The 14,212-nt window shown below is 37.0% G+C and overlaps 1 protein-coding gene and 2 long non-coding RNA genes across 6 annotated transcripts in view; all 3 read left to right on the top strand.

The window, feature by feature from the left end:
* ROCK (Rho kinase) overlaps positions 1–14,212 on the top strand; it is an 80,822-nt gene that overhangs the window by 55,480 nt on the left and 11,130 nt on the right. For 3 of the 4 annotated variants that reach the window (XM_030982646.1, XM_030982648.1, XM_030982647.1), the window contains exons 22-27: positions 392–576; positions 1,180–1,249; positions 1,507–1,610; positions 8,161–8,223; positions 9,060–9,183; positions 10,063–10,065. In XM_030982646.1, coding sequence (XP_030838506.1) covers positions 392–576; positions 1,180–1,249; positions 1,507–1,610; positions 8,161–8,223; positions 9,060–9,183; positions 10,063–10,065 — 549 coding nt within the window. 4 annotated transcript variants of the gene reach the window in all.
* LOC115923082 lies at positions 1,746–3,651 on the top strand. The gene is made up of 2 exons (XR_004063768.1): positions 1,746–2,638; positions 3,529–3,651. It is a non-coding gene; the product is annotated as an uncharacterized LOC115923082 (long non-coding RNA).
* Positions 4,258–6,070, top strand: LOC115923081. Its single transcript, XR_004063767.1, has 2 exons — positions 4,258–4,818; positions 5,062–6,070. It is a non-coding gene; the product is annotated as an uncharacterized LOC115923081 (long non-coding RNA).

The following is a 14,212-nucleotide window of genomic DNA, read 5'->3' on the forward strand; positions in this document are numbered from 1 at the left end:
GGTGGTGGTGGTGGTGGTGCTGGTGGTGTTGATAATGGTGGTGATGATGAGAATGGTAATGATAATTATTAGGAGGTATATTTAGAAGAAAGCGAGGAGGAGGAGGAGGAGGAGTATGTTTGTGTTGGTGATGATGAGAAGGAGGTGAAGTAGAACAATGTTGAGGAAGAGAAGCTCTAATGTCACTGATATTAATTACACTTGATGTTGATGATTTCAATAGTGCTGATGATACATTGAATATAACCCATCGTAATCATTTCATCTCAATCAAACTTGACTCGAACCCTGTGAAGTTCATTTTTGTTAGGGAAAATATAATCCATGTCCCTAAGATAAAAAAATAATTAAAAAAACATACAGACTAAGATATCTTCTTTTTTTGTTGCAGACGAAAGAAAAGATGCTTCAGCTTGAGCAGGAGGAGCAGCGCCATCGCTTCACCCAGAACGACCTGAAGGCATCCAAGCAGACGAGCAGCGGCTATCAGACGGATATCAAGAGACTACGCAACGAGCTCAACACCATCAAGGAGCAAGGCAAGAACTTTGAGGAAGCTCTCGAGAAATCAAAGAGGTTTGTTAAGATGGATGATATTCACAAAGGATGTTTCATTTAGAGATAAATACTTATTCTATAGCCTATCTGCACTAATTTGGCCAGGAGGGATTAGACCTCCCTGCATGGTCACTGACAGGTGGTTATCTCATCAAATCAGCTCTCAATTAACATTAAAAAAAGGGGACCATGGGGGACCAACAGGCACCACTTAGGTATTGTTTGCTATGTAGAGGGAGCAAGTAGCTACAAGTAATGCAGTGGGGCTTAAATTGAATGAATAAATAATAAAATTGAAATTGAGAAATACATGTAGATTTCATGATGATATGACTTTTGTTTGTTTATTTACCTGTAATTACAAAATGATGGTAACTTACATGAGATTGATATTTTGCACTCCATACCCAGTTAATTCAGGGTTTAAACCTAGACTAAAGTTAGTATGCTTTCATGTTTACAGGCTAAAGACGTCATGTTGTACAAAACATACATGTATTGGCTTTCAAAAGTTACATGTATCAGTCTCTTTTGAAGTTTACTAGTACTGTGATATGCTTTTATATGAAGCACCGAATAAATCCAGGTTATTATTATTGTTATTGTGTTTTTTTTCCTCAGCATTGCTTCATTGAATGGCTCACAAATCAGTGATCTACAAGAGCAGCTTGAAGCAGAACACACTTTCAATGTAAGTTTAATGTATTTTTTCTGTGTTATATATAACTGAAACCTATCTCGACCGCCTGTCTGTATACATAAGTTGTTGCTAGGTAGGACAACTATTATGGCTTGCCCTACCTAAGAGCATGTAATGTATGCAATTCGCATTCAGACTTTTGAAATACAATAATCAGTAACAGGAGAACAAAATAATTTGTAACAACAATGGCCTATTAATCAAGTACTTCTTTTCAATCATCAACTTATCATCAACTTATCATGTAGGCTTTGTACAAGAGTCAGAACCAGGTCTTGAGTGAAGAATTGATGGAATCCAAACAAGAATACCAACAGCTGCAACAAGACTATCACCAGCTGAGCAACGAAAAGTAAGATATCAAAATCAAGCATATTGGATAATCATTACAGTTGTAGTCAAGGGGCCAGTTTCTCGATACTGTTCTAAGTCTAAGTTCGTGGACATCCATTGAAATGCATGCTATTATAGAGAGATCAACCTCTTAGGGAAGGCAACTTTATTATCACTCGCGTTCGTCCGGGTTCAGGACGATCGCGTCCCCTCCTTTGTTAGCAGAACGCGACTGTCCTTAACGCGTAAGGTATGGGGGATTAAAACCTTCTCCATTCATCGCGTACCCTCCTTTGTTTAGAGAACGCGAGCGTCCCAAACGGGTCCCCAATGAAAGGGGCAAGAATGGGGGGATTATCTTACATAATATTACATAATTCTTGAGAGGAATAGGGTTTCTATTTGTCGCGCTAAGAGGGGCAAGAACTCGTTTAATCACCTTGCCAGTAAAATTCCTTCCTTCCAGCGATCGGAAGGCTTTCCCCATTTTAAATGAAATGTAAATGAAATGAAAACTGTGTGAATCGCAATCAATGCAGAGGTCCGTTGTTTGAGGTTGAGAGAGAGAGAGGGAGAGAGAGGTAGAGGGACGTAGACATGCATGTTTTGTTCTTTGAAATATTTACTCTACGAGACTGTTATGTATTTTTTATATGTCATCTATTTTGGAGGTTTGGTCTTATGAAAACTGATTTTGAATGAGTGATACGTAGGCCGTGGCCGCCTTGTAGTTGTAGCGACCAGCAGCGCTAGAACAATTTATAATTTGCATACCCTGTGCCGCCCATTGAACCCTGGGAAGGGTAATAGACATTCTGACATTTCTATCGATCTTTTCGTGGGTACAATGAATAGGCACAAATGAAGTACTAGAAAGTTGGATTGATAACCGTATCTTGGAAATGTTGTAATCAACACCCAAGTTCAGACAGACCGCGATATTTACGATTGTCAGCCTACGCCTTTGTTCTGAGAGCGCCGACTTGTGGCGGGAATGTCATAATAAATCTGTCATTATTTGTATGTCGTTGTTGCGACTGGACAATGGTGAGGAGAATTTTTGTTATGATAACAAAAACAGATCCAACAATACTCCTTTTTAATTCGGGTAATACATCTGTATCTCAAATCAACACAATTTCCTTTCTTATCTGTTATCTTTCTCTCCAGGCCCTCTCTACGCCCCCCCCCTTTTTTTGTTAGCCCTCTTACTCTCTCTCTCTCATCCAGTCACCTTTCTAATCTCTCTCTACCACTATCTCTCTACCACGTACTATCTCTCTTTCTTTAATCAACACTTTCTTTAGCTAGTGCGTCCCATGAGAAAACGAAACGGAGAATTATCGATGTTTTATGATAACTTGATCAAAATTATAATGAATAAATGACACATATTTGTACAGGAATAACAAAGTTCCGTTTGTTTAAATAAATGCTTGCATTTCCATTATTTCCATAACTCTGTTTGTTGCTACGGCAGGCAGCCAGTGAAAACGAATTCGTTTAATCAAATTATGGAAGTGCTAGCATTACTTTAAACAAACAGAAATTTGTTATTCCTGGCTCATTTTTTCTGATTGAGCCGAGGTTTAATTTATGAAAGGGCAGAAAGTGAATTTTCTAGAAATTCAGATACCGTTCGCCAAATGACTTTTTGATACCCTGTGGTGGTGGTTATTTTACCTGACTGCTAAGAAAGCAACCAGACGGCCGACGGCTTTAGGTTCTCTCCGAGGGACCTGGTAATGAGGATTAATGCCTTACCATAGGACCCTGCATGTCTTCAAATTGTTTTTTAATCGCTCATTCGTGAAATATGCATAAGAGTTGCATCACTGAAGAGGATCTAAGCTTTACCAATATGTGTCATTTATTAATTATAACTATGATTAAGTTATGATAAAACATCGACAATTCTCGGCTTCGTGTTTTCTGAGGCGCACTGTATAGGTCGATTGCTTATCTGAAATGAGGCGAGTCATGTCAATCAACACCAAAGTTCCAAAACATCGCGTATATTAAACATCGTTACGCGCCTTCGTAATGCACACCCTCCCCAATTTAAATGCAATTCCGAGAAAAAAAATATATGATAAAATTAAGTTTGTATTTTAATAATTGAAGAAAAAAAAAAAGAAAAAAAAAATTATTTTAAAGAGGTGGAATTACAAAATTAGAGGGGGCAGATAAAGTAGGTGAAGAAAAAAAAAATTAAGTTTCAAGATAAAGAAATCGGGAGATGTATTGAAGAATGAATTCGCAGTTTTGAACACAATTCAAATTTCTAATTTCAATGAAAGTCTGAAAAAACGATATAATAACGTTATCATATTAATCATTGAAAAAAAAATCTAAGAGATGGAATTGCAAAATTAGATGAAGTAAGTGATGAACAGGGGCGTACGCAGGATTTTTTCGCAGGGGGGGGGGGGGGGTAAATTGCGCCGAAAAGTTAGCAATGACAGGCGGGGGGGGGGGGGGGGGGGGGGGTAAGAGCACATTTTTTTTGTGTGTGTCCAGGATTTGATGTTTTTTTGGTCACCCATAAGCACACACAAAAAACAAATGAGGGGGGGGGGGGTTCCCCCTCCCCTCACTGCGTACGCGCCTGGTGATGAAGATATACATGTAAATAAAGAAATATTAGAGTTCAAGAAGAATGAAAGGATCGGGAGACGGAAAGATGGCAGCCGCAGGTAAAAAGGGCGACTAAATAAATACGAAAATGCATTGAAAAGGGAAAAGTAAAACCAACGTGAAGGCAAAGATAGATCCACAACTTCACTTCACTCATAGTGGACATTTCATTACTATCTGTTATTTATTTGAGAAACCAACTACAACTACCAACTACGAGTGAGCCATCACTCATCACGTGGCCTTGGTCGATGATACATAATGCGGACATAATCCAATCTTATCAAAATGCTAATGTCTCCCCCTTGTTCAGCTTCGATCCCTTCTTGGCGGCCAAGCCCTTTCATGTTTGCGCGCTCTCCATCAGACATTCCCCTCTCTTTCTCTCTCTCTCTGTCTCTCTGCGCTGTCTGTTTCGTGAAGTTATCCCCTCCCCCCCCCCCTGAAAAGATAAGCGTGGGAAAACCTCTCTCTCGCTCTCTTCTCTGTCACATTCACTTGAGGTCATTCACTCGGCCCATAAATGGCTTTGTTTTTGTTTACATTAGCTCAGAGGCGGCTTCATAAGTCATGAATGAACTGACTAGTATGTCTGGTTACTAAGCAACTATGCAGTCAATCAAAATTTTCAAATTCATTTGTGGCTGCATTTTCATATCGGGCAATAAAAAAAACTCAAAATTATGATATTTAACAATCATTTTTAACATAAGTATGAAATAGTGAGATCCTACTCAAACTCGTGAATTTCTCATTTTTAAAGAACAATTTCCAGCAAATTACAAATATGAACTGGCCATGTTAATGACGCGGGCGTACAAACACGTCGACAGCTCTTCAGACTTTCTATCAATTGCTTTGGTGTCTCGAAGTCGACGGGTGTATATGTCATTTTGAGACAGAGAATTTATTTTACTCCAATATAAAGTAAAAGACGAAGAAATTTGAGTACTGCAATTTTTGTGAAAATAAGAAAATGCAATATTGTTTTTAATATAAGGAAAATAATTACAGCTTTAAATACATGACTTGGTCTAGCTCGATAAAAATCCAAACAACTATGATCATATACATTTTTTTTTCTTCGTAACATTGGATAACAAATTTCACAAATTCCAACATACTATAAATATTGATTATTTAGTGCAAGGGTAAATATGACAATGACTCGGAACATAATACAGGGATAACAATTAATCAAATTACTCTTAATACTTGTAAACGTTTTTTTTAATTATTTTTTATAATTTTTTTTTCTTCAGGGGGGCGGGGTCAAATTTTCCTCGTGTCGCGCCACGCCTTTTTAATTTCTTGGCGAGAGGCCTGATTATGCATAGAATAAAAAAAATCAACAAAAGGGAAAAGTAAAACAGGGGGGCAAAGTTACATATCTACATCTTCACTTGTAAGGTAGACTACATGCATGCAATGTAAATCCTTATTTTTATTTCTATATTTATTTTGTAAAAACACTGAATTTTCTGCTGTGACTTTAGATAAAACTCAGACTTCACAGAGCTGCCAAGCAGAACGTTTTTAACGTATTTATACGTGTTTTTTTAAGGGAAAATACGTATTTGTTTTGCTGTGCTAAAATTGTAAGTTCTGAGTATGGCTATGCGAACGTGGCTACAGGTTGGCTGTGAGAACGAGCGTATGCATAGTATGCATACACACAACACAGGGGATGTACACCACTCAAAGACGTGCGCATTACCCCAGGCCATGCATACACACATGCATCCGATCGTGATATCAAACCAGCATCCACAACACACGCAAATTACATATCAGTGCACTGCACTACACACAGCGTCACTCACTAGTACAAGGAAATCCCGATGTCACTTCCAAAAATCCACCCGAAAAGCCAAATTTTGCTGTCACAAGTGCGGAATCGGAGCCATATTTCCAAAGCACGCGGTGGCTTAGCCAAGTTTTAAAAAACGGCTTCGCCAAAAAAAGCGCTTAAAATAAAAAAATCAGAGATTTTGTAACGAGTTTTTTCGCTTATCGCAAGCGCCCTTCGAGGCAGGCCTGCTTCGAGGGCCTTCGAGTGTGGTGGTATCTTTACCAGCGCTGTAGGGTTTAGATCACGTGACCGCATTTTAGGTCACGTGACCGCTATCCACATGTTTTGATTTGCGCGAATTGCTGATACACGCAATGCAGTACTGATTAATAGGTTGGGGGAATACAGACACTACTAAATATGATTTATATATTTGCAGTGTCGCACAAGAAGCTTTTATTCATATGCGGCTGTATGTAGAAAGACTTGAGGCGTTGCTGGTTAGGTTTATTATTTTAGCGCGCGACACATTTTTTAGACAAATTATTATCAATCAACACGGGAGGATTGCAGCTCTAGCTCTGCTTTCAAGACTGAAAATTCATCTATGAAAATTTACTATCTTGTATTTTAAACACGAGCTAGACGGGTGCAACTTTATTGTCAGGGAACACCAGATTAACGCGTTCTAGACAGGTCAGCTATTGTCAGGGGACGCCAGATTAGTAAGGATTAGAGAGGGGCTGGATAGCGGTGAGGTTCATTGACAGCGGTCCTAGCGGACGGGATGGCTTCTTTTCTGGCTGCCTGCTCTATTGTCCAACAGACAACAATAGACGCGAGCAAGGGACGCCAAGGGACCGCCAGCGTACAATACGCGTCCGGGAACGGGGGATTAAGAGATAAGTAGGCGTCCCGAACCCGGACGAACGCGAGTGATAATAAAGTTGCCTTCCCTTAGCTCATACAAACACACAGAAAGCATGGACAATTACAACACAATAAACTCAGTTTTACTCATGATTGTGATATTTATCGAATTTCCCATTTACCTCCTTGTTTCAAATTCACATGCGCATACATTTACATAATTATTAATGTACATATGGTTTATAAACCAGTGTTTATTATATAACACATGATTCTATGGGATTCCAAGGAAGCTAGACTTATATGATGGTTTTCGAGAAACAGCTCCCTTGTATTTAAGTGTTGCCTTTGTCACTGTGTGCTAGCTTAGTTATAAGAAGTTCAGTGAACAAAAATGATGCTTTATTAACAACTTCTTTTTAGTCACCTACAATGCTGTGTTATTTGTAGAAAAATGCAGTTCATATTCGTTCGGCATATTGGTATACGTAATGCTGGACATCTGAGCTTTCTCAATACAGCTATAAGAATTTCAAATCTCTGCTCGATTTTAATCAAAACTTTATTTGCAATGAATTGAGAAAGTAATTTCTAGCATTGAAATAAATAGAAATGGATAGAAATCATTATAGATGACTAGAAATTGTACATATTGTCAGAATAATTATAAATCTACACTTCAGGTAGTCAAAGCATTTCTTTGTTTTACTTAGAAAATATATCAGATTGGATTATTAGCATTTTAATTTTTTCTCCAATAAGAGCAGCTTAATAATACTGTAAGTTGCTTTGCTTTTGTTACGTGTTGTATTTTCACCATAATTTTGTAATCGATTTTTCAAGAATAAATATGCAACAGAACTTCTATGAGTTAGATTTTCTAGAGAGATTTTCAGAAAGGAAAGCTTACTTCCACATGTCACAATTATTATAGAGATTGAGGGCATTGATATGATATTAATAAGTATTATTATGTTTTATCTAATAAAAAGGCATTTTAGCTAGTGAATAAAGTACAGTGAAACCTGCTCAAGTGACCATCTATCAAGATAGACCACCTGTCTATAAAGACCACAAATTTTATTTCCCATGAACAGTGCTTCTATTTATTGAAATAACCTGTTCATTATAAAGACCACCTGGTTTTAATTATTCCTTGTCTCCCTTGAGAGGTTTATGCATACAGGTTTCACCGTACTTCATCAGGAGTTTGCTTTTTTTCTCTCAAATGCTTACCCCCTTTTGTTTATGAACTTTGCTCAATTTGTAGAGAATCTTTGGCAGCTCAACTTGAGCTCACTCTCACCAAAGCCGACTCAGAGCAGCTAGCTAGGTATGGTACCACACCCATCCCATCTGTCATCTTTTCCTCACCACACCCCTCTACCAATCCCCTCACCACACCCCTCTACCAATCCCCTCTACTACACCCCTCTACCAATCCCCTCTCCTTTCCCTTACTCTACCACCACCCCTCCCCCTCCAGTTTCTTGTATCCCTTCTCCATCTCGTAGTTTATATGTATAATATGTGCACTATTAGTATATTTCTAGGCTTATGTAGAATATAATTGCTTTGAACAGCTTCTTATAGTGACGGTTGTTAGTTGGTGGGGTGAATAACTAATAAGGAAATGGAAAAAAGAAGAAGAGATAATTAAAACAGAGGAGAGCAAAGAAATATGTACTTAAATTGTGGTTAAAAAGTACAAGGTTATCCTTATTTTCTAGGAAAATAGTATATTTCTTAATTCTAATCTTAGTAGCTTTGAATATCATCTCATTTGTATTAAATAAAAAAGAAACTGTTTCTATGCATTTAGCATTTAAGGCACAGAATTCAATATTACTGATCTTTTCAAATGAGAAAGAATATTTTACTGCTCGATGCAGTTGAATACTTTTTAAGTATTCATTTCAGAAACTGTTTGTTTCTACAATGTATATGCACCTACATTGCACATATACATGTATGTAATAATAGTGAACATTGTAATGCGCCATGTCTTTCAAAATTGACACCCCTGTCGCAGTTTTGTGAAAAAAGTGTTATTGTGGGCTTACATCTATAAAGTAACTGAAGAAAAGAAAGCAAATAAACTCAATTTTATGTTTTCATAAAGTACATGTACATGTCTATCAATATCCACGACCCCTCTGTCCACCGTAGGACCATTGCTGAAGACCAGTACACGGACCTGGAACGAGAGAAGACCATGGTGGAACTGGAGTACAAGGAACAGATCCAGAGACACAAGTGCACCCTCAACGATAAGAACAGTCATCTTAACAAGGTTAGTCCCAGCTACATCCCTGTGTTTGTTGTAATATGTAATCTGTCATCAAGAAATTGTCTAGAGCCCTGTCTTATCACAAGAGTTGTCAAAGTTGCATTCGAATTGATCGCAACTCAGTTTGAGTTTGATAGCAGATTGCAACAAGGTTAGTCCCAGCTATATCTGTGTGCTCGTTGTAGTACTTATTCTGTCATCATCAAGGGATATTCTAAGGCCCTGTCTATCACAAGAGTTGCCATTGGTCTAAATTGAATGCCACTTAAAGGGACTCACGTTGCATTCAAATTGATCGCAACATTGTTGTTTGAGTTTGATGGCATTTGCAACTCTGTACAAGAAAGCTAGGAGATACGAGATTGCCAGTTTGTGATTGATCCACATCGATCGCAACTTAAATTGAGTTTGATATCGATTGCATTTCTGTACCAAGGCAACAAAAGATTGCTAGTTTTTATTCATTAATGATTGTAAGTTTCTCTCAAAATACCAACATGTACAGATGGACATTAAGTCTTCATGCAACTAACATTCATTTCAATATGAAATCATTGTTAATCCAAAGCCCATCTTTAACTATTTTTCTATTCTTATGTAATCCTTCAATCATTTTCAGGAATATGCATGCTATATTAAAAAAGAATCGAACCTCTTAAAATATGCTAGTTTATATGTTCATTTCAATGTGAAAATTATCAGCATGTAAAGTTAAAAAAATACAGAGAATCTACATGTGTTTCTGGAGACATATTGAAATAGAAAATATGTAGCATGACTCGAGTTGGAAAGTGAATTTAGAGTTGGCAATGATTAACTGCAAATCTCTCGTTTTTTTTCCACCAATTCTATGGGGTCTTTGAAAAACAATTAATGGTCCAGGAAGTGAGTATAATGTCGAGTGTCAGACAGTTCTGCATGAAGGAAACAAAATTGAGCATGCTAGTTTACAGATTGAAGAGGATTTGGGTTTTGTTTTGACAGCTTTTGCCAGAAGCAAAAGTTGTTATGGTAGAATTTCTGTTTTTTCATTCATCACATTTTTCCTCATGCTTTTATGTTTTTCTCATTTTGTTATTTTCAATTTTGATCATATTTGTTTCAGTTCAGTTACACTAATTCATGTAATACTTGTTACACCCCATACCTCTTACCCCCAAAATCACCCCTAGTGATATACATGTAGTCCCCTCCAGTTATATACCCTCTTTAGTATTATCCCTACTGGGGTAAGTTTTGTGAGATACATGTAGTTTGTATGGTTGGTGAAGGGGGGGGGGGGGGGTGTTAAAGTCTAGGACAAGGGAATAGTTGTCCTAGAATCGTTCCTTCCTACATTATAATTATTTACTTTATTATTTTAGTATTCTTCCCTTCTATATATTGTCCATATGAATCCTGTCTGTTCAGCCTTAATCCTTTTTCACTGTAGAGGCAAGTGTTTACAGGTGTTGGGTTTGTATATCATTAGTGCCATGTTCCTACCCCCTCCCCCTAGACCCTACCTTTTCCCTACCCCTACCTCCCTCTTTCCCTACCCCCTCCTCCCTTTTCCCTACCTCCCCTATCTCCCTATTCCCCCTCCCACTTCCCCTACCTCCCCACCACTTCCCCTTCCCCTTCCCCTACCTCCCACCCCCTTCCCCTTCCCCACCCCCTTCCCCTTCCCCTTCCCCTTCCCCTTCCCCTTCCCCTTCCCCACCCCCTTCCCCTTCCCCTTCCCCACCCCCTTCCCCTTCCCCTTCCCCTTCCCCTACCTCCCCACCCCCTTCCCTTCCCCTTCCCCTACCTTTTTACTCCAACCTGTCCATTTGATCTTGAGTTAATGAATATGTCCCCCCCCCCCTCCTGTGATAAATTTATGATTTTTAGTCATCCTTTTCTGTCATACATACAGTTAACAACTAAATTATTCATACCCTTACTCTTAAGTTTTGTAATTTTTGAAGTACATGTATGTGAACATTGATTTGTCCAAATTTATGTTTCTTAAGAATGTGACATATCAAAGCTTACATCTTTGAGTATCCAACAAAGGCCCTAAATTCAACCAGTCCACCTTTCATTGGCGGCTTGCATTACAAAAAAAAAAAATCAAAAAAAAAAAATCAATTCACAAGGGGTAGGAATAATGTAGTGGTTAACTGTATGTATATTGCTCATTCAGTGGGATACCTCAGGGAATATACAGTGTACTTTAAAACAATAGCCAACATTCTTTTTTTTTCTCAGGATATGCATCATTTGTTTGTTTAGTTTGGTTTTCATGGTGACATACAGTCATGTACCTTGAATAACAGTTTCAGTTCTGATCAAATTTACAATTTCAATTAAAGGAGTAACCTTTAAAAAAAATAGTGAGGTTTATTTGTTCTTGCATGAATAATCAGATTGTTTTGTTTTAATCAAGTTCATGAAAATATTGCAATATATATCAATTTTTCACCACTTTTATGGTGTTGTATCAGCTGAGGTGATTTCTTGCTGAAAGTGAATCGATTTCTAACACTGAGTTCTGAAATTTTGTGCATGGAAATAAATGAAATGCGAGCAAGCAGGTATAAGTTTTGAACAACAAATTAAGAAACAAAGAGGATGGGCACTTTAAGATGTGGTTTTGAAATATAAAAAAAAGCTGCTTAGAGTTATAGACAAAGAAAACCCGCGAGAACGCTGTTGAAATTTGGATCATAGGCAATTGTGATTCTCATTTTTAATTTGATTTTAATTTCAATTCAATTTCAATTTATTTTCCATCTTTAAAAAAGAACAAATATAACATAGTATTGACACATTGTATTAAAATAACAATATAAACATAAACATGGAGGGATACCCTTAATAAGCAGGTCGCTTGTAAGCAGGGCCCCGGGAATTTTGCTCAGTAAAGAAAGTGTTACCGGTAATTAATATGATCATGCTTGTCTGGAAATTGTTTGGTTATTCAACTGGCTTTCGTTTCATATCCAAATATGTCTTTACATCTCGTTCTAAAACCATACTTTGTTATTTTTGTTTGGTACAGTTTGAGAGTGATTGTAATTGTGTAAGTAAATGAGAAAGTAGAAAATGCACATACTGTACATGTAGAATCATGAAGTTAAGATCTCTTATAATGTCTTATGCTTCCTACAAACACTTTTTCACACACAAGATTCAATCAATTTTCCAATCATTTAGATAACCCTACATGTATTAGAACAGTGCCTCAATATACATTGTAGTAAGCTACTTTGGAGATAGCACTTGTGCAAATGACCCCTAAATATCCACAGATCTTATACACATGGAGACATCCCACTTTGTGCATTTTAGAATAATCACTGCCAAAGTGAGTGAGGGAGGTGCTTCGTGAATAACTTTTATTTGCCCTCTTGAAAGAAAAAAACTTTCACCTGTGTATCATAGAATGTAACACGGGTTCATAAATGAATAGTGGTTACAAAACTTTCATGAACATGTATCCAGCAGTCATGTTGATGGGGTCACAATCTTGTAGAAATGACCTTTATCTGCCCATGCTCAAATGATACTTGAGTTCATTTACACTGTTTTGCACACATTGTCATACTTATATACACACAAACCTTTACGATCCATCTACATGTACGTGTATGTTGGCTTATCTTACCACTCTCTGTATACTTACATGTACAGTACATTATATTTCTGTGTAATTACAATATATATTAATGTATGTTTGTATACATTACTTGTATGTATGTATACATTACATTGCTATACATTACATTTTATGTTTGTATACATGTAAAACATACTTATACATTTAGAGGCACACCCACATGTGGTAAAACAGCACCAAGCTTAAATCTTTCGCAAATAGAAAAATACTTTTAAAAATGCAAATGCCCAAACACTCTTCTTTCTCACAACACAAAATCTATAACTTCATACACTGTACATGTATATATCCAGACAGCTGTTGTAGACACAATAGAATGCACATTCTCTCTATAAATTATTTATCCACCTATCTACGTGTACATGTTTAAAAGAATGGTTCTTGTTCTGTAGGGTTTTGTTTTTGAGGGGGGGGGGGGAGGAGGGTATGTACATAGAGGAGTATGAAATAAAAGAAATTCTTTCAATTTTTTTGTTACCGGTAAACTTTTATGCACTGATGAATCTGAAGTTGTACATAATAAAAATCATATAATCACACAAAATTTAATACATGTAAGTTCATATGTAGCACTCATACAGCATACATGTACATGCATCTATCACTTTACTACTGTACTATGGGCTAGAAAAGTGAATCCTTTTTATAAAGATACATATTTCTTTGGTTATTATTTAAGTCATTAAAGGGGAAGTCCACCCTGAAATTAAGTTAGTTTTAATAGGAGTAGAAAAATGAGAGAAATAAGTCAGTGAAAGTTTGAGCAAATTCCGATTAAAAATAAGGAAGTTAGGATTTTTGAAGTTGTGATCAATCAAACACAAATTGGCAACTCTATGACGTATCATGCGAGCTCAACTTTCATTTGCTCAGTACTAAAAAAATCTAAAATTTTCATTTTCCCTCAAGAAAAATTTCAACCATACATGCACCCTAAATATAATAATTGCAAATATGTTTCTATACTCCCCCTGCAAGGAACAAATATATATTCCGTCATCAATAACGAAGACAACATGATTTTATGGAATATTATGCACAAAGCAAATGAAGGAGAGCTCGTATAATAAGTCACAGAGTTGCCAATTTGTATTTGATTGATCACAACTTCAATAATTCATAACTTTCTTATTTTCATTCAGAATTTGCTCAAACTTTCACTCACCTGATTTTCTTATTATTCTGCCTCTATCAAAACAAACTTATTTTGGGGGTGGACTTTCCCTTTAAGGTATTGTCCATTGGTAAGATCAATTGATCCTTGGATCTTATGAAGTCTTACACTATGAAGTCAAGCACTCTATGACTAGGGTGGTTTAGATCTGTTCAGAGAGGCCCAAACCATTTGTAGTTGTACAAACTTGAACATCATTATTGTTCTAACTACTT

Source organism: Strongylocentrotus purpuratus, unplaced genomic scaffold (genome assembly GCF_000002235.5).
Source record: "Strongylocentrotus purpuratus isolate Spur 01 unplaced genomic scaffold, Spur_5.0 spur5_scaffold_13, whole genome shotgun sequence".
In the NCBI taxonomy this organism is placed as follows: domain Eukaryota; kingdom Metazoa; phylum Echinodermata; class Echinoidea; order Camarodonta; family Strongylocentrotidae; genus Strongylocentrotus; species Strongylocentrotus purpuratus.